General features: G+C 34.6%; 1 protein-coding gene and 1 long non-coding RNA gene across 2 annotated transcripts; both read right to left on the bottom strand.

Annotated features, from left to right (window-relative positions):
• Positions 1-1,663: 1,663 nt before the first annotated feature.
• Positions 1,664-2,993, bottom strand: LOC140963602 (uncharacterized). Its single transcript, XM_073422991.1, has one exon. The coding sequence runs from the start codon at positions 2,906-2,908 to the stop codon at positions 1,841-1,843; it is 1,068 nt and encodes a 355-aa protein (XP_073279092.1). The 5' UTR covers positions 2,909-2,993; the 3' UTR covers positions 1,664-1,840.
• An 895-nt stretch (positions 2,994-3,888) lies between these two features.
• On the bottom strand, positions 3,889-19,604 carry LOC140962504 (uncharacterized). Its single transcript, XR_012172560.1, has 3 exons — positions 19,067-19,604; positions 4,561-4,630; positions 3,889-4,419 (listed from the first exon to the last, which is right to left on the bottom strand). It is a non-coding gene; the product is annotated as an uncharacterized lncRNA (long non-coding RNA).
• Between the last annotated feature and the right edge of the window lie 722 nt (positions 19,605-20,326).

Raw genomic sequence — 20,326 nt, 5'->3', positions numbered from 1 at the left:
AGATGTCGACGCAAAAATATTATAGCTTTTGCTTTTTCTTGTGATGAAGATATACCATTTTCTTTAATGGTCTCGCTTAGATCCAATGACTCAAGATGCATTTCTACATCGAGAGTCTATGTCATATAATTTTTCTCCGTAATGTCGAGTGCAACAATTCGAACTTTGTCAAGTTTGACATGGTGATACTAGNAGAGAAGAAGAGAAAGTTGGAGTGATTGAATGTGTTTGTGAGATCATATTTATAGAGCAAAAACTAGCCGTTTTGTTACCGTTTATGACCGTTGGTGTACAAGAAAATAAATGTATGTATTTGTATAATTTTATGGTAATAATATGGTGTATATAGTATTAGTAATGTTTTAAATAATTATGTATATCATATCACAATATTATAATGAGGTGTCATAAGATATTTTATCTAAAAACCTTATAAACTTTTATATTTGTTGTATCCCTTACTGGAAGTGTGGGATGTCGTCTTAGCATCCTCCCAGGATTTATAACAAGTTTTTGAAAAATTTATTTTATTATAACATTATATTATATATTAAGTATATACACAATAAATAAATAAACAGTAAAATAAATATTATTACTTTTGTTATCTTTTTCTTCTGTTTTGGAGCTTGGAAAAATTTGAAGGACTTTTAGAGCTTCGTTCTGATAACGTGTTGTGAAAAAGTAAAAATTTACGGTAAAAAGTAAAACTCTCAAACTCTCAAAATTATCACACTACACACTTTATAATATTTTTCTCTCAACTCAATTGTGATTTTCTTCACAAATGAGAGATCTATTTATAGAAAATCTTTAAAAATAATCCAAAAATAAATTACATCATTTCCTTCATCAACACACACAAATTTCTATATTTAACACCAAATTTTACCTAATTTTAAACATTCAAATATTCAACATTCAATATTCAAATATTCAATATTAAAATATTAAATTTCAACAATATCTAATTTATTTAGATACATAATGGTTTTTTTTAAAAAAAAATTAACATAAAACTTATATCTAATTTATTTAGATACATAATGGTTTTTTTTTTTTTAAAAAAAAAGCTGATTCCAATTTGGTTTTAATCTGGTCCAGTCAATACGATATTAAAAAGGATTATTTCGATTTCATCACCTGAAAATCCGAAACTGGTCGGATCCGGTAACAATCAAAGGTAACATTTTTTCAAACGGAAGAATTACATGTCCTTCAAAGATGTGTTGATTTCATTATATTTATATTATGGAGTAAACCGGATGATTGAAATAAGAAATATATGGAAAGAAGCAACATTTTCAAGAAAAAAAATCCTCTCAATGCCACACCAACCAAATGAAGTCAGTAGGATCCATATGTAATGATTATGTGATATCCTCAATCTTGAGCCTATAGACCTCATGGGTTTTCTTATGTCATTAATCTTAGTATTATCTCACCCCTAAAATTGATTTCTTTCATCATCTCTAACATCTAAACCTAGGTCCACCAAGCTCTGAGTCCTCCTACCCTTGGAAGTGACGTATTTCTTGAGTGCTAATACACAAGGAACCCAAGTAATTAAGCTTGGAGATCAATTCCGGTGTTGTGAAAGACGAAAGAAACTACTTCCAGAGATGAGATGATGATATGGATAAAGGTGCGTGCGAAAAGCCCGTGAAAGCGCCAAGTCCATGATTGAGATAACACACTATCCTTACAAAATCACAGCAAACAGCATACTGCTAAAAAAAAGTGTCTGAAATCAAATATTTATCTGCTAAAGCATTCACAGTTTCAAGATATACAATACAGCAATCGAAGACCATAAATCGACCCCACATGCACTTTCTCATCAGTTCCGACCGAGTGGCAATGATCTGCAGCTATAAGTCTCCTTGAAATTTGACTTCTTAGCTGAAGTGAAAATCGATTCATACACCGCCTTGGTTGCGTTTGCGGGCATTGTATCCGTAGCCTTAAACTTCTTAGACAGTCCATTGCCATCCCCTTTCACTAATTCGATCCTATGTTTCTTCCCATTCTCGGTCAACTGCCCCGGCTTCTCCTCCTCATTCACATTGGTCACCTTCTTCGATTTCTTGCCATGATCCTTTTTAGCTTTCTCCTCCTTCATCTTCTCCCACAAAGCAGTTACCTCATCTTCACTCCCATTGATGACAATTTCATCATTCTCTGTAAACTCTTTATGACAAACCAAACAAGCCGACGACTTCACCTCCTTCAAACTCTTTGCGCTCAAAACATGCCCACAACTTTTTATGGCAAAAAACTTGTATTTCCCGTTGAATTCTAGGCCCGAAATCGGGCATTGGAATTTCACGGCCCCATCAACACCCCTGACCCCAGGTATCTGCACCAGCTCAACCGCGATCATATCCTTCAAACCCTTGATATACCCAAGCTCCTTGGGCAAATTTTTCGAAAGCAGCCCCTCGACTAAAGCCTCCTTATTGAACAAATTCCCCAATTTATCAATAACTACAGGGTGCCTCAGCGGCTCGTTGGATAAACTACAGTTAACCCATTTGGAGAGACGCAACTCATTCGGGTCCACCTTATCCGGCTTCTTCACGGCGTACATATTCAGATAGCAGTCTCGAGACTCTGCCCCGGTGGCTCCTCCATCTCCTCCGCCGCCGCATAACCGGAAATTGGCGGTGAGAGTTGACAAAGGGACGATTCCAGAACTCGGAAAGAGGGGCGTGGCGTCTGACAAGAGCTTGCCATTTAGAGTGAAGAAAAGGGATTCCGGAGGCACCGAAGCTCCAGGAAAAAGGGAAGATTTCAGGTGTCGGAGTGTAAAATTAGGGCTGGGGTTTCGGAAAATCATGGAACGGGTGGCGATTTTAGGGTCCCCGAATCGAACAAAAATTTGGTGAATATGAGTTTCAGATTTCATACTTACAAAGGGATTTCGAGACAATCTGCGAATTCTGAGATTTCTTAGGAAGATCAAGCGAAGGGCGAACGAACGTTACTATATATAGATATAGATATATATATAGACGGAGCAAGATAGACGTATAGATGAAAAAGGGGCCGGATCCAGATCTGGATATGGACCTGGACCAATTTACGTATTGGGCTTACCTTTTATGTGGGAAAAAATCTTGTACTAAATCTTTGTATTTATTAACATTAGATTATTACCAAAAAAATCATTAATCTCTTTTGAAACATAAAATATCCATTCATTCAGAATTAAAAATAGCAGAATAAATATTCAAAAGATCACCAATACATTGGTGTTTCCAACCAAACAAAAATACTAGCATAAAAACGAGAATGTTTAATTAACATATAAACAATCTCATTTGCTAGTCTACGAACAAGATGAACAGAGAAATTTGGGTTTACTGATAATATTTCTCGACATTGCTCGATAATGATTCCGAACATAGCCAAATCCGCATTTGTTGCCTTCACAGCTTTGCTTGAAAGACTAGTTGTGTGTCTACCTTGAAGAGGACAGTTGTGAAATCTGTGTTGCGTATCCATGACAGGGCTTCGAGCAAGCTTATATCTTCTCTTTCTTTGATGTATCGTAGTTCTTTCATCAAAGTTATTCTTGCCATAATGAATTTTCCCTCCTCGTCACGCACCACTATGCCTATACCCGCGGCCTATGTATTCAAAGAAGGTTGCATCAATGTTGTATTTTACAGGACGCTTTGGGGGTGGTGTCCAGATGTATAGTGGGTTCAGCAAGTATAGGTTTCTGTCTTATTTTTCTATGAAGAGGCTATTCATTCATATAAGAAACTCCCTTAATCTCAACCTTAATCGAGTTTGCAACCATACATTTTTTTATCAATAAAATAAATTTCATAGAAAAAAATAAATAAATGGTTATTATTATAATCCAGTTAATATTATTTACACTCTAATTTAAAAATAAAAATATATTCATAAAATGGAGTGTATATAGTNAAAAAAAAAAAAGAGAGAGCTTCATCAAGCCATGAAAATGATACAAAGATGAAAATAATTGGTAATGGAAGCAAAAGAGAGGAAAAGAAAAGAAAAAGAAAAGGACAAAGAAGATATATCTTATGATGCAATGAATCAATCCCAAGATACATGGAAGCTGGAAATAGGTTCCAATCTCATAATCCATTCCTCGAAGTATACTATGAGGAAGCACACACCTGACTACATGATAACAGAAAGTATTCCATGTTAGGGACAGGTCGGGTTTACTCATGTGTGCCGCTGACTGGGTTCAGGACACAACCAACTGAAACATGTCATTGGAGGATGCCACTTTAAATCTCTTTCATCTTCCATTTATTTGCCGATTGCTTTCATCCTTCGGCACCCTTCTGCAAAGGCTCAACTCCACCCAATCATGTTAAAACTCCATACCCTAAAAACCATCTGTCGAATCTCACAAATCAAGAAATCACACCGCTACATAGGCAAAGGGGAAAAAACTTTATCAATCATGTCACAGTGGCTCTGGTTATTCAATATCAGGCCACATAACTGAGAAATTTTCTAATAATTTATAGATTTCTTGAATACTTCTCTTAGAAAAACAAGCTGCATTACCTTTGTCGAAAGATCATGGAGTTTTTGTTCAAATGTCTCCATTTCAAGCACCTGGTACTGGGATTCTAGACTGCAAACCAACTTTTTCATGTTAACAACTCTTGGTCCTTCTACAAATACAAATTATGAAATGGATGTACAGCAACTTGTGGAGCAACATCTAAGCCTCGTATATAATGATGTTCAAAGAACTTGATTTCTTTATATATCTCTATTCATGTGGAGATTAGGAATCCAATTGGGTGTTAATTTTCTCTTTCCGTAAGACAGGTTAGAGCTCAGAACTATGCCTAATCATTCGTTCATACATTTTAAATTTGTCAATGAATTTTGTTTCTTGTACAAAAATAAATAGAAAATATAGACTAACAAACAATATGATCCAAGCATGAAATGGTGAATGATAACTTACCTGTGAATGATATTTCTTTTCAACGCATGCCCGTTTGATTCATAACAAAATACAAGATTGAATCATACAAAAGCCAGGACATGTCAAAAATGCATAAAAAATATGACACAAATTATCACATTATTGCAAGCTAAAATCCTACGCTAAATAGGCTCACACAGACATACCTCAAAACCATTAAGCAAAAGTTATATCATTCTTTCAACAAATAATCACGTGGGCAATAAATTAATTACAAAAGTGACTCTCTCAATCCCTTCTCTTCAAAACACATATTATTATACAGATTCAATCGTCGATTTCATGCCTTTGGACTTATAACAGTCAACACAGCTAAGTCCTTTGAAAAAAAAAACATTTAAGTTGGACATACGACGGTTATGGTGGATAATAAAAAAAAACCAACTCAAAACCAACCAGTAAATGTTTGCCAAAAAAACATTTAAGTAGGACATACAAGAACGGTTATGATCAGTAATAAAAAAAACCAACTCAAAACTAACCGGCAAAAGTTTGCCAACATACCATATATTCTTATTTTCAAATATACATGCATATACCATACGTTCTTTAGATCCACACTTCGCCTATATAATACAGCAACCCATTTGGCATATTAGAATCAAAATGAGATAAGTAATGGTTAACATGACGCATGTTGAGGTCCACATATTCGTAACTATCAATCAAGAAGTTGTAAGTCCGTATTCTATTTAAGATCAAAGTAGTATAATTATGTTTTAATGTTCATAACACAAACTTACAATGCTAAAGTCATCAATCATCATTGACGTCAGACTGATCCAAAATCACGTGCGTTGGTTTCTATCTCCTTCAAGCCATCTTTTTATATCTCTACACTATCTCACAGAATTATTTATTGGTCGATGTTCGACTTGCAGAAGCAATTATCAAATAACCTTATCTTCTGTGGTTCTATCCCAACAGTTTCTTCACAAAGTTTGTTTCTAATTTGATTTATTCATGTGTAACCACACATTACGTCCAAATTGGCATATTGATTAGATACATTAATCTTTCGAAAATGTTAGATTTTCTTTCTCCAACTCTGACTTCCATGTCTTATAGTTCCAATTAGGGCCGGCAAAAAACCCGAAATTCCCGACCCTACCCGATTCCCTTCCCGCAAAATTCCCGACCCGCTTATTTCCCGACCCGCAAGTTCGGGATTTTTCCCGTCCCGATTTATTTCGGGAGAAGAGTAGGGTATATAATTTCCTCCCGACGGGATTCCCGTCCCGACCCGAAAAAATGTTATTAAATTTTATATTATTGTTAATTATTACCTATCCATAATTCCATATTACACAATACGTACATATGAGATAGGGAGAGTGAAACCCCAAATCCCCAATCTCTTAATCCTTCTCCTAATCCCGTCAGTTTTCTGCGTCCCGACTCCAACCACCATTGCGTGTTGTCCGGCCACCGGAGATCGGAGCGCAGTAGCCAACAACCTTGTTCCCCTAACCTTGCGCCTCCTTCCCTGCCTCAGATTGGAAGAACTAGCGCGAGTGAGAGCCTGTTAAGTCTTTTTTCGTGCGCGAGTTTTTCCTCCATTTTCGGTGAGTGTGTCTCTCGATTTCTTTTTTATTTAGTGGTTTGTTGTTGAGAAGTCGAAGCCCTAATGTTTTCCCTGTTATCCTTGCGATTTCCAGCCATTGTTTAAAAATTTTTTACTGTGGTGTTTTTAATTTGCTGATTAATATCCATACTTTTAATTATTTTTTGTTAAATGCGTAGAAGTGAGGAGTAGATAGAACTTGTTCATGGGTTGGAAATACACTTCATATGGCTCCGAGAGTAAAGGTCCTTTTCTTGTAATATTATTTAATTTTTCAGCAACTAATTGAGGATGAAGAGAGTCCATATGGTTTAAATGTTACCTTTTTTTCCAAAAAGCATGGTCCCATATATCATATATACACGGATATTTTTGAAGTTTGTGTTCATTGGATAGATGCAAGGAATTCTCAACAAATCTAAGTGACACCTTGATTGTTCATTGAGATTACTATTATTTGGTAATTATATTTCTTATTATTGGAATATAATGTACTATGATTACTAATATTTGTCATTTTTTATTAATTAGGTGCACATGGATGAATCAAGTGGAAGTGGCAGTGTTCTTTCCACCACTCAACCTCAAACACTATCTCCATTCAAAACACCAATCATTCATGAGGAAGTAGTAGATATTGGAGCCAAAAGAAAAAAAGTAGCGAATGTGTGGTCACACGCCAAGAAAATTATAAGGAGAAATTACAAAAATGAGGTCATTGTTGTTGTTGCCGTTTGTAATTATTGCAAAACTGAAGTTCCTGCTCATAGCAGAACACATGGGAATAATGGCATTGATGGGCATGTAAAGAAAAAAAAAAAGAATCCTCATAACGCGGTGAAGTCAGGTTCTTCTCAACCGATATTAACACAGTCGTCCATGAATAATGTTTTGACACCTCACATCTTTAGCCAAAAAAAACTTGAAGATAAGGTTGTTACATTTGTTGTTAAAGATGAAATGCCGTTTAGGGTTGTGGAAGGGACGGGGTTTGTAGAGATGATGAAGGAAGCTCAACCTCGATTCAAGATTCCCAACCGAAAGAAAATTGCAGCTCTTGTATGGGATTTATATTCAGCGGAGATGGCCAAGATAAAGAGTGTAATTGGTGATCAAAGGGTAAGTATCAGTAGGTCCAAAATATCAACTATATGGTAATTACTGCTCATTTCTTGGACAATGATTGGAAGTTGCATAAGCGAATAATAAATTTTACCAAGATTGCCTCTCACAAAGGAGACGACATTGGCAAAGTTTTAGAAACATGTTTAAGAGTCTGGGAGATAGATAAAGTTTTCGCTATAACAGTTGATAATGCGAGCACGAACGATAAAGCGGTAGAGTACATGAGAAAGAGGCTAAAGGAAATGGGCACTCTATTATTTGATGGTAAGTACTTGCATTTGAGATGGTGTTGTCATATTATAAATTTGATTGTCAAGAGTGGGTTGAAGTTTCTTAATGAGTCAGTTGAGTCCATTAGAAACTGTGTGAAGTATATTCACTCTTCCGGGGCACGGTTGGACCAATTTAGGGAGTGTGCTATCCTATTGAAGATGGATAAAATGTCGACTGTTCCAATGGATGTGCCTACTAGGTGGAATTCCACCTATACAATGCTTTCTGTTGCATACAAGTTTAAGAAAGTTTTTGATAGGATGACAGAGAATGCACAATTTGTTGAATACTTTGAAGAGGTAGAAGGTTCAGAGAAAAAAAAAGAGTGGGACCTCCTACGAAAAAAGATTGGGAGAAGGTACAAGTCTTTGTGAATTTTCTCAAGAGGTTTCATGATACTACATTGCAACTTAGTGCTACCAAGAAAACTACATCACCCTTGATTTGGGAGGAAATAGTTGCAATGAGGACAATCATTGATGAGACAATACTCGACACTACAGATCCTTCATTGCAAGAAGTTGCTAAGAGAATGGAGAGTAAGTTCAAGAAGTACTGGGGTGATCTTGAGAAGGTGAACAAGCTTGTTTTCCTAGGTCACATTCTAGATCCTCGTTATAAACTTCAAATGATTGGGATCCACTTGGGAGATATGAAATTGGATGCTACTAAAACACAATCCTTTGTCGATGGTTTAAAGAATTGTCTAATGGAGTTGTATGATGCATACAAAGGTAATTCTCCTTTAGATCATATTAACGGGATTGATGATGGTGATGTAGACAAAGATTTGATGGAAATGTGTAAGAATGATCCTGTTAAATTGAACTATCATCTGAAAATGGCTCAAGTTAGAAAAACTCAAAGGCAAACAGAAATAAGCAACGAGGTGGACAAGTATTTATCGGATCCTTTTGTGAAATGGAGCTCAAGCTTCGATATTTTGGAATGGAGGAAAGGGAATACAACAACATTTCCAATCTTTTCTAAGATTGCCAAGGATATTTTTTCAATCCCTTCATCTACTGTTACTAGCGAGAATGCTTTTAGCCTTGGGAGGAGGGTTGTGGATCCATTTAGGGCATCGTTGCATCCCAAAATGGTGGAGGCACTAGTGTATACTAGTGATTGGCTTAGAGGTGAAGAAATTAATTTATACAGAATTCAACTTTTATAAGGATTGTGAAGAGGTTGTCACAAGTAAGTCAATATTTAACTTGTTTAGTAATTTTTATGAGTACTTTGATTCTTTGTCTATCATTATTTTCTGCATCAAAAGATAAATTGACATTTACAAATTAAGTTATTTTTAACATAAGTGCATCTATTTATTTTAGTCATTGACATTCATGGAGAGGAATGTGGCTCAGTAAGTTGGAATTGGGTAAGTTGGTGCTTGGTATCTATTTATAGTTTTATGTAATTGTTGTATTTCTAGCTATCCCTTAGTTTGTTCATCTTACTTTAGTTTTTTAATTGTAAATTTTAATCTTGTTATATATTGTGATTATAGTATATTTGTTGTTTTTGTAGGCACGCTCATGCCCACAACAAAGTAATGCATCTTCTTCAAGTGTAAACTCCAAAGACCCCATGGTAGAAAAATAAATGGTTGATGTGGTGATTTAATGTGACATTGGCTTGATATGTGAACTTTTTATTTTGGATTTTTTTTGATTAACCAAGAATTTATTTAAGCACTTATGTGAATGTCAGCTTCTTTGTCACTTTGTTTCAATTTAATATCTAATGACTATTCTGAAATTTCAATTTCAGTGTCATTTTCTCCATTTAAACCGATTTTCGCACCGATGAGTACTACGAAACAAACTTTCTTTCTTTTTATTTGATTCATTTTGGTTTGATTAGATACATGTGCATTAATTGCGAAATTCTGTTGAATATATTATTGTTCACAATATAATTGTACTCAAGGTTCCTACTAGCAACTATTTGCTAATTGCTAGTACGTACGAGGGAACATGACAGGGCAACCATTCATGAAGCTATGGAGCAACAAACAATAAGTGTAGCCAAGGTAATTTTTTAAGCAACCATTCAGTAATGACTTTGAAGTCATTATCCCTTAGCTATTCATTCCAGCTCTTGATTGATGAAATAAATATGTTGCGTTGATCAACACATGTGTACTGGGATATCACATCCCTACCCGAATGTTCGGGATCCCGAACATTCGGGTCCCTACACTTGTCGGGTACGGGATCGGGGAAAAAAAGATTCTCAATTTTTATCGGGACGGGGATTGGGTATGATAGTTACGGGACGGGTCCCTACCCGATCCCACCCCTAGTTCCAATGACTGACCCTTAAAACTTTCCTCTTAGTATTGAAAGCAATCTGAAGTCATATAAACTTATTGTCCAATCTTCCTATACATCCATTCAATCATGAATGCACAAAAGGTTTAAATTTTGCGCTTCGTGGCCAAGGGAAATTAACTTGATTTTTAACCTTACTATTCCTAATTTTGGGACTCGTACTGAAAGATCAAGTTCTGAAGTGATTCTCGTTCCAGTGCTGAGAATGGACCCAAACAGGCGTGTACGGACCTATACATGGCCAAGATGGGACCACAAAAATGTTAGTGAGAACACGTTTTCTTTAAAAATGAGGCAGTACGATGGTCATAGCTCGACCTCGACCATGGCTTTGTGATAAGGTAAATGTGTTGTGTAACAGGCATACACCAAGCAACCATTAGGAGATGTATGGAGCAAGGCATTGTGTAGCATATCAAATACGTAAGTGGCACGGACCCATTCTCTGTGTTCCATAAAAAATATACATGCACGAACCTGACAGCGGTTTTGGCCGTGGTTCCTTGGTGGGCTAAAACTAGGGTCCTTTCCCTTCATTAACTAGAACCTTTTGAGCATAAATTACATTTTCTCCCTCTTTTTGGTTGGCACTAAGTGAGAGTAACGAGGGTTTCATCCCTCTCCACTAGAAGTTTCATGTTTTTTTCATTAAAATCATTTTTCTTTAGATTCTAACTCAAATATTCTATATTCTTCCTAAGAGGAAACCAGGAAACCATTTTGTTGGGGAGCTTGAACGTCCTTTGAGACTTGGATGTCCCAAAGCTTAAGTAAAAAATGCTTCACATTTATATTTCTTGCATAATTGCCTTTAAAAGTAAAATGCTTTTATGTCATTCTCTTTTATGAGTGTCATTTTTTGGTGTTCCATACTTGTTCATATTAAATGCAAGAATTAAACTATTATCAAATGTTTGGTTTGTTAACCATGTTAGTATACTTTTGGCATATGAATATATTTAAGTGGAGAGCATAATGTGGAGTGCTGACTGAAGCTTAATTGGAGTTAGATAGCATGATAAGCTCGATTTCTCTTGAAGTAGACAAAGTATTTGATTCAATATCAATGGCTTGAAACATTAAGCTTGAGGGAGTGTTTGGTATGTTGGTATGACTAACCTCCTTTTTTTTGTCATTTGATGACTATTTATTTACGAAAATATCACATTTGTACAATTCATGTACATTTATTGCCTTTTAGTGCCTATTAATTTACAAAAACGTCATTTTGCAAATTTGTTCTCTATCTTCTATTTCTACATGTTTTTGAATATTTTTTCATTTTACCATTTATTTTTATTTTTTTGGGTTTTTTCGTTTCAAAAAATAGATTGCATAAGCACGCAAAACGTGCACCCGGATACTAGTATATATGAAAGATTTACATATTTATAACAAAGTTTAAGCCAAAAACGATAACTAGTTCACTAATAGGAGTAGCTAGCCTTGTGAGAAATTAAAACTGTCATGATAAGGTGTCCATTAGAATGTGAGTTGAGATATGGATAACGTGATTATATGTTTAGAATCAGTATGCCAATACTTGTGTAGCTAATTAGAGCATAGAGTAACTATTGCAAATTAAGCACTTAGGTAAAATTATTTTTTTAGTCAGTTATATTTGCACCGTTGCGATTTTAGTCTGCTATATAGTCAAATTGTAGTCTTAAACATGTATGTTTAATATTTTGGCAATTTTATCCGCTTTTGACTTCAAGAATTTGATAATTTGTCATCGGATCTTGCTATGTGGCATAAAAATTGAAGATATTATAAATTGGTGGGAAAATTCTCCTACACAGCTCACAAATTATTTCACATATTTATTATATAAATTACTATCTTCCATACTATTAAATGCTCCAAAACAATAATTTAAAAAAGTCAATTAACCTAAATGAGTAAAGCAATCGTTCAAAGGATTAAAAAGCAGCCTCTTTTTTTGCTATTTTATCTGTTTTAAAGTATTTGATTATTAGAAAATAGTGATTTTAATATAAATAGGTGGAAATATTTTTTGAACAATTAATTTTCCTTCCGTTTTGAAAGATCCCAAAATTTTATGGCTCATAGGCAAGCTCCAACTCTAAATCATCAAATTCCGGCGAGTAGAGGTTTTTCTGGCCAAAATCGGATTAAAATTGCCGGAAAAAGTAAACATAACAGACTCATACTACAACTTGACTATATAGCGGACTAAAATCGCAAGAAGACAAACATAATGGACTGAAAAACCAAATTTCACAAGCATTTCATTACACAAATATAATGAACATGTCCTACTTGCACATGCATTTAGGGGAAATAGTAAGTCAGCCTAAATTGGATTTTGGTCTTTTAACTTGTCCAAATTAGATTTAAATGCATGAACTTAACTTCTTTATCACTTTTAGTCATTTTATCCCCTGAGTACAGTACCAGATACCACTACAATGTTTAGTGTCATGTCGGTGTAATGTTAGTAATACGCAACACCATGTTAGCATTTTGGTAACTCAATGACTAAAAGTGCAAAACAAGCATGTGTTGAGGAGCATGAGCTATATGTTGTATAGTTTCATGTTAAGCTTCTTTATCCTTTAGATCCATTCTTGACTTACTAGTGGTCAGATGGAGGTATGATAAGATATTGAGAATCTAGTTTCAATGAGAAAAAGGCGACGAACGATGAATAGCATTTATAATTGATTGGATACCAAAGTCATACTACGGTAAACTTGGGAAGGCGAAGATAGGGGCTTTGTCTGTGAGAAGGACCTATGGAATAGCGATATGGTCAATAAAACACTAGTGTTGACTGTTGCCTGGGATAATGGTTGCGTCGTTGAGAACAGACACGAGTTTACAATTTTATACATCGTCACCCTAGCATGACTTGGAAACATTTTATACATGCATTGCATCTCTTGTGATTAATTGAAATTCTAATTCAGTAAAAAGACTTTCAGAATTTGCAATCATATGACATGTTAAGAAGATTATTTTATGACTCTTCATGATTATTTATAAAATATTGCAAGCACGTAGGTGGTTGATAAATTAATTTAATGGCGAGAAAGCATTCAATGCCATTGAAACTTCTAATGTTGCATGATTGTGATGAAATGAAGCGACTAAATGGATATGAGGTTTTTCCTCTGTTGGGATGTACGTAGATGAAATACAATTGGGTGTTACTCATACCACGGCTAGTTTCAAGATGTTGATTAAGTTGTGGCAAAATAGCAAAAGAGTTTATACATGAACGAATCAAGAATCATCATTTATCATAGTGGAAAACATCTAACTATTATCCATTGAACCCTAGGAAGAATTTTGAGGACAAATCAAGAGTTGAAAACACAAGGAAGATAATCAAGATAAATTTGACGGACTAATGACGAGAGCTAGAAAAAGAAGAGGTTTAAAAAAATAGAGAAAATAAGATGAATTGGAGATGAGTGAAGGCTAAAAAAATTTAATTGATAAAGAAATATGAGAGTATTGAAAAGGGATGTAAACGATCCAAACCAAACCAAACAGTATCAGGCTTGAGCTTGGCTTGTTTAAGATTGTTTGAGGCTCGAGCTCGATTCGAACTTCTATTATCATGCTCGAGTTCGGTTTGTATTGAAATTGCTAAGCTTGAGAAAAGCTCGAGCTCGGCTAGTTAAAAGCTCGTTTATCATGTTAATCAAGCCGAGCTTGTTTATCATGTTTAACAAGCCTGGCTTGAGTTCGGCTTGTTTTCGAGCTCATAAAGCATATAATTGAGCTCGAGTTTGAGCTTGGTTCGAGCTTGTTAAAAATTAAATCTATCTATGAACTAATTTTAAATCAGACATAAAAATATAAATTCATTCATAAATAACCAAAACGACAAAAATAACAACTAAAAAAAACATAAACTCATTATATTATTGAACATCAGACAATAATACATCTAGCATTCAGATAACAAATATTCGTCATACACTGATATCACCATATAAATAACATTGCAATAATTTCAATCCTTTAATACTTCATTCTCTGTGTTCCAAATAAATTTTATATTTTAATCAATATATTTTAGGATAATAATTTGTAAAGTTACTCAACGTATATATGACTTGGTTATGTAAATTTTTTGGGAAAAAAAGAATAAGTTGGTGTTAATTTATTATGTTTTAAAAATTATTTTAGTATAATGATATGTAAGTAAGATTATAAATGTAATTGTGACTATGTGGTGTAAATTTATCTTTTTTGCAACTATATTTTGTATTCAATTCCTTCTATTGACATTAGTACTAATATTTTTATTTGTCAACTCAACAAATGAGCCAAATTCGAGCATACGAGCCACCTAAACAAGTCGAGCTCGAGCTCGTAGCTTACAAGCCACCTAAACAAGCCAAGCTCGAGTTCGCGAGCCTATTATCGAACATGTTTGCGAGCCTATTGTCGAACATGTTTACGAGCTCACGAGCCGAATATCCTTATGCTTGAGCTTGGTTGATTAAATTTTCGATCTCGAAATCGAGCTTGAGCTTGGCTTGATATGATTAACAAACAAACTTTTATCGAGCCGAGCTCCGATCATTTACATCCCTAGTATTGATGGAGAAGAGAGGAAAATGATGAGGTTATTTAACAAAGATAGCAAATTAATCCCCAAATTTGTATTTCATGAAGAGGCTTCTTTGAACAATAATGGCTCTTATGTTTCGTTGTACATTGTCATTCAAATTGTAGGCATAAAAATCTCTTTTTTCCCCAAAGTCATCATGTATAGGAACTGAACATCAAGATAGGAACATATTTGTGAAGGCATTAACGACTTAGTGTTGCCATGTTTTGATTCCATCACAAAATTTGATCTCAGTTCACTCCAAGATTTAAGGATTCTTATACTGAGGCAAAATGATGTTAACCCTCACCATGATCCACAAACAAATTAATAGAGAACCATAAAAGAAAAAATCAAGATCATTGACGCTCAAAGTATTGTTTGTCTATTTTTGGCAAGGAAAATGAGAAAGATAATACATGGAAACTCAAAAGAGGAATAAAAACAGTGTTTAAATCGCCTAACCAATTAGTCATAGACAATATTTAATTACTACCATTTAATGTGCCTAAACTTGCTTAGTTTATTATTTAAAATAATTTCAAGTTTTAATAATTAATGTAGAGTATGCACTCAAACATTTCATGGTTTAAGTTCATTTTTTGCAACTAAAGTTTCATGCCCATTTAAGGCATAGTTTTGAGAACGCATATTGAGAGTTATTGCCTTGCGTTCTGAAAAAAATTTGTGTCAAGTATTTAGAAACTTGAATAATCGTCCTCGTACATTCTCATGCATAGGCTTTGGTGTCGACAACGCAGTACCATTATTCTTTGTGGCAGAAGCACCCATATTTAACTATCCAAGCTTTCCAACATGGTGTGACTCTTCTTTGATTTAGTTTGCTTATAGATTTGTTTACAGTTTAGGCATGTTGGTTTCTTTTGACACATTTTTAATGTAATTGCATCTCTATCATACATATCTTGCAAGATCTTCGCATGCCTAAAGAGCCCCTCTTTCATCCCACAGCCACCTCATACTTTCCTTGAATCTATATCTTATGCATTTTCAGGTTCATAAATATTATATGCAAGTCACTTTTGCCACTGTATCTTTCTATCACTGCCCTTTAATGTAAAATAGTCATCATTAGAATGCCATTACCGACAAGGGATTCTTAGAAACAACTTTGTAGATGAAACTAACAAGCCTTTGTACTCGATGCTTAGGAAAGAGTTTGAGATTTCTAATCAGCACATTACATTGAACTTTCAACATGACAATAGATAAAACTGACGGACCAATAGGAACATAAGTGATAGGTGTCGTTTTTACATATTTTATTGTGTCATTGTTAGTTTCATTCTTGCTTGATTCTAATATGTTCTATTTTCGGTCTTTTTTATTCATATTTTACATATTGTGTCGTTTCTCACATGGGTTAGTAGATTTGCATGAAAAAGTGGTGAAAGAGGAGAAAAATCAAGAATGTTGGGGGAGATTTGTGCGCAGGCTGCGCTAGGGCGGTATAATCTGTCCATGCCAGTGCGCCAAGGATGAAAACAAGTCCAGATACACGTGGAGGGCGCGCTTTAAAAGAGATGAAGAATCAGCGCTGAGAAGCTCACACTAGGGCGGTAGATTTTGCCTGCCCTAGCGCGATCCGATAAGAAAACAAGATCTGCACAATTTGTTTCAACTTTTGAGGACTTTTGGAGGCATCTATATCTGATGGTAACCTAATACACAAAAGATTATTCGCTATACTTCACTTTTACGCACAAGAAGACACAACTGCCACAACAAAAGGAGAAGAGGGAGAGCAAGAGATCAAGGGAAGAACAAGAATTTAACAGCGTTTTTCACCAACTCTTTTATTTCAGTTGGGATTGAGGGGATCTTACCTCAAACATTATGTTGTCAATTCTCTTTTAAGATTGAATTTGGTTTTGTAAGCATACTTGCAATTTTGGAGCATGATCAAATTTAAAGTGATTAAATGTGTTATAACTGAAACCGATGGGAGATTAATAACATGATAGAGTAACATAATATGTGGATCTACAACTCATATAGACATACGAGGTTGGATACATGTTTATAGACATAGTCCAATAGGTCGAAAGCTATAGGATTTCACGGTTCACTAATGCGATTGCAATTGTTAAATAATCCAAGGACATTTGGTTACTGCATTTTGTTAATTAGATTAATATAGCTCGACTTAGTATATATATTGATAAATTAGGGAATCCCGTCAAAAGTATGGCTTATAAATTAAAATTCAATCATTAGAAAAGAGTCATGGGTAGATGAACTGAGATCCTAACAATCGTTTGTTTATTATTTTAATTTATACTATTGTGTTTGTAAAATTATTTTATTTCAATTTAAATCTAATTTGTCAATTAATTCAATTATTGTTTCATTAACTAAAAAAGTGTACTTGAGGTAAATTTCTCTAATCAATCTCTGTGGAAACGATACATGTACTTTGTACACTATATTATAACTTGACTCGTGCACTTACCATTTATTCGAGTATAAAAGATTTATTTATTGGGGATTTTTCAGTGTAAGAAAAACCCGATCAATAAGTTACCTGATAAATTATGTATTTGATTATTAATTCATGTGTTTTTTTCTTTTTTAAAAGACAAGTAACTATCCAAATTCAAGGGTTGGAAACAAGCTCTTGATCATGTGCAAATGCACAAAGTGAAAGTTTATTGTTGTCAAAGGACAACTACTATGATACCATGAACAAGTTTTGACATTGATTGCTTGAAGTTACTTTATAGTTCAAATACTATGATTCACTCTTGCAGGTAGGTGTTCAACATATATCATCGTGGTGTCTGCAAATTTGATTCCATGTCTCTTGTTTCTCTATACTAATCACAGTCCTGGAATTCATGCGGAGACACACACATATATAGCTTGACTTGGTGTTCATTCATGACTGGTCAACTAAAGAAGTGTTAGTTGATGATTGGTTAATTAGTTAGAGGCAGTTATACTTTCTTGTGTACATATAAATAGAACAATTCAGTTTGTAAATAGTTGAGTTTTTGACAGAAGACTTCATTCTCGATTGAGAGCGACAGCTGTTTCATTCTTCTTGTTCATATATCAATTGATCTCAATTGCATGATCTATGTACAAATTAACATGATATCAGAGCTCAAAATCACTATTATGTATTGGACTACCCTATGGGCCACAGATAACGTCTTGTACTCCATATGTTCATTCATGGACATGAGGAGGGTGTGTTAGATGTCTCAGATCGGTTGGATTAAGTCATTAGGAATTGGATATATGGACTTGTAAAATTCTTCTTCTTGAGCTAGTTTTTAGGTTGAGCTAGGGCCATTCTTCTCATTTCATACATAGAACGAGGATGACAAACTAGAATCGGTTCAAAATATGAGTGTGATCCCATATCAATAAAGTGCCATGATCGAAATTGAAACTATTTTCCGCTTATCGTGGAAAACCAAGAAGTAAGTTGCAATTGGATATGTAAGACAATGAAAATACTCAAAGACTATAGAGAATCCTTAACATTATAGATCCAAAAGGCATTCCATGGTTATTTTCCCAGCAATCCCTCCATAGGACAAAAAAAATAGCTATTTAATCCAACACGTACAGGTTTTGACGAAACTTCGGTGCTACTTGATGAAAGACTCCATCATGTAAAATCTGAAATGCGAATACGTATGGAACAATCTTTTATGTAGTGATACATAGAACCTAGGACCTACTTTTCACATAGATCTGATGTTATTTAAAAATTTTGTTTTTAAAAAATGTGCGACATTTAAAATTGACCGATTGTAAAAAGTAAACTACATTATAAGCTATCTTTGTATTCCTAAATTGTTAAATGTCGTGTTGCAAAATCTCAACAAATTTCAGTACCATCACCTAGTTTTTTCATGTTAGTGTGATAATCATAAGATTCATAAGGCTGTTTACACAATCTAGATTGTGCATATCACAACTCCTTCCTCTACACAAACCATCATTGTATCCTGATGTAGTTAACCACAATCACTAAGAAATTAAATTTCGAATCAGACTCTCAGAATAAAAAAGATAGCATTTATGTTATAATGAAAATCAAGCAAACAAGTAACATATAAATTGTAACCGAATAAGATTTTCACTTGACAAGCAAACAGCACCATCTAAATGGATCACACCAAGAAAACTAAACAAGTAAATAGTACCTGGTATTCTCAGATTTTGTGGAGAATTTTCTGCACATTCACTGAAATAAATCACGAGCCATCAAATCACTGAGCAGAGAATTGACCCAAAAGCAACAAAGGAAAAATGATAGAAGATTATCAGGCTTATGAATATGCATAAAATGCCTTACCTGTCCTTGTAGATATGAAAGTCTCCCCCTTCTCTATAAATGATTCTAAGACTGAAACAAAGACTCGAAACTCTAGGAACACATTAACTCACATAACATAAATTTGTTCAATCAAATCTGCAGCCACTACGATTCAAGATTCAAACAAATCTTAAAATGGGTTCATCGTTCTAAATTAAAAACCCAAGTTTTTCCCTAAAGAAAAAAGAAACATGCCTATAAAATAAAGGCAAAAATGTCAGAAATGTGAATAGAAAGAAAAATATGAGATTCAGATTTCAGCTGGTTACTGTATATCTTCGGAACGGTTAAGGATCACTGGAAAAATTGATAAAAAGTTAAAAGTTTTCCCTGGAGTCTAGTAAATTCAATAGATTATACCCNAAAAAAAAAAAAAAAAAAAAAAAAAAACAAGAAACCAGCCGCGAAAACAAACCAAATAGTAGCTTTCATCACTTCCATGAAATGAGATGAATTTTTTTCCTTAGCCAAAAGAAGAAATAGCCTTTAAAACATAAAGAATAAACAAGAGAAAAAACACAGATTGCTGCTAAATAGAGATATGTAGTGTGTGTTGTCTATATATCTGTGGCGGAGTGTGCTATTGGTCAGAATCCTGAGTGTCAGTGGCAGGTGGCTTATCAAATCAAGTGGCCATATATCACTATTTAGCACGAACATAATACAGATTAGTCCGTTTTACAAGCATTCCCTCAGCACAAAAACGAGATTAAACAACAAGGGATAGGGATAGAGAGAGAAGATGACAGAAAAGTAGTGAGCACACGCATCCACAAAAGCATACTTCTTATACAATTGCCTGCGTATGCTCACTCTCTTCTGTCAAGTCTGCATCCCATCTCCCTCACTGCATCGGAAAAATCCAAAAACCCATTAATATTTTCTGAACTTACTTCCTGTTCTTGACCAATTTTCGTGGAAAAGGATCAGATCTGAAAATCAAGGAGTGCCTCTTTTTGGAAAGACCTTTTACATATCAAAGCAGCAAGCTTTTGCCAGAAAACCGCATGCCCACAAGAATTTCTAATGGAACTATTAGGGTTTCGTAGATTTTGAGTATGACTGCAGAAGAAGACAACTTCCACCA

This window comes from Primulina huaijiensis, chromosome 17 (assembly GCF_012295235.1).
Source record: "Primulina huaijiensis isolate GDHJ02 chromosome 17, ASM1229523v2, whole genome shotgun sequence".
In the NCBI taxonomy this organism is placed as follows: domain Eukaryota; kingdom Viridiplantae; phylum Streptophyta; class Magnoliopsida; order Lamiales; family Gesneriaceae; genus Primulina; species Primulina huaijiensis.
The sequence above is the reverse complement of the archived record's forward strand: the minus strand, read 5'-3'. Positions and strand labels throughout refer to the sequence as shown.

What these genes read in the sequence shown, in the direction of transcription:
- LOC140963602 (XM_073422991.1), bottom strand. Translation starts at nt 2,908, where the DNA reads ATGAAATCTGAAACTCATATTCACCAAATTTTTGTTCGATTCGGGGAC.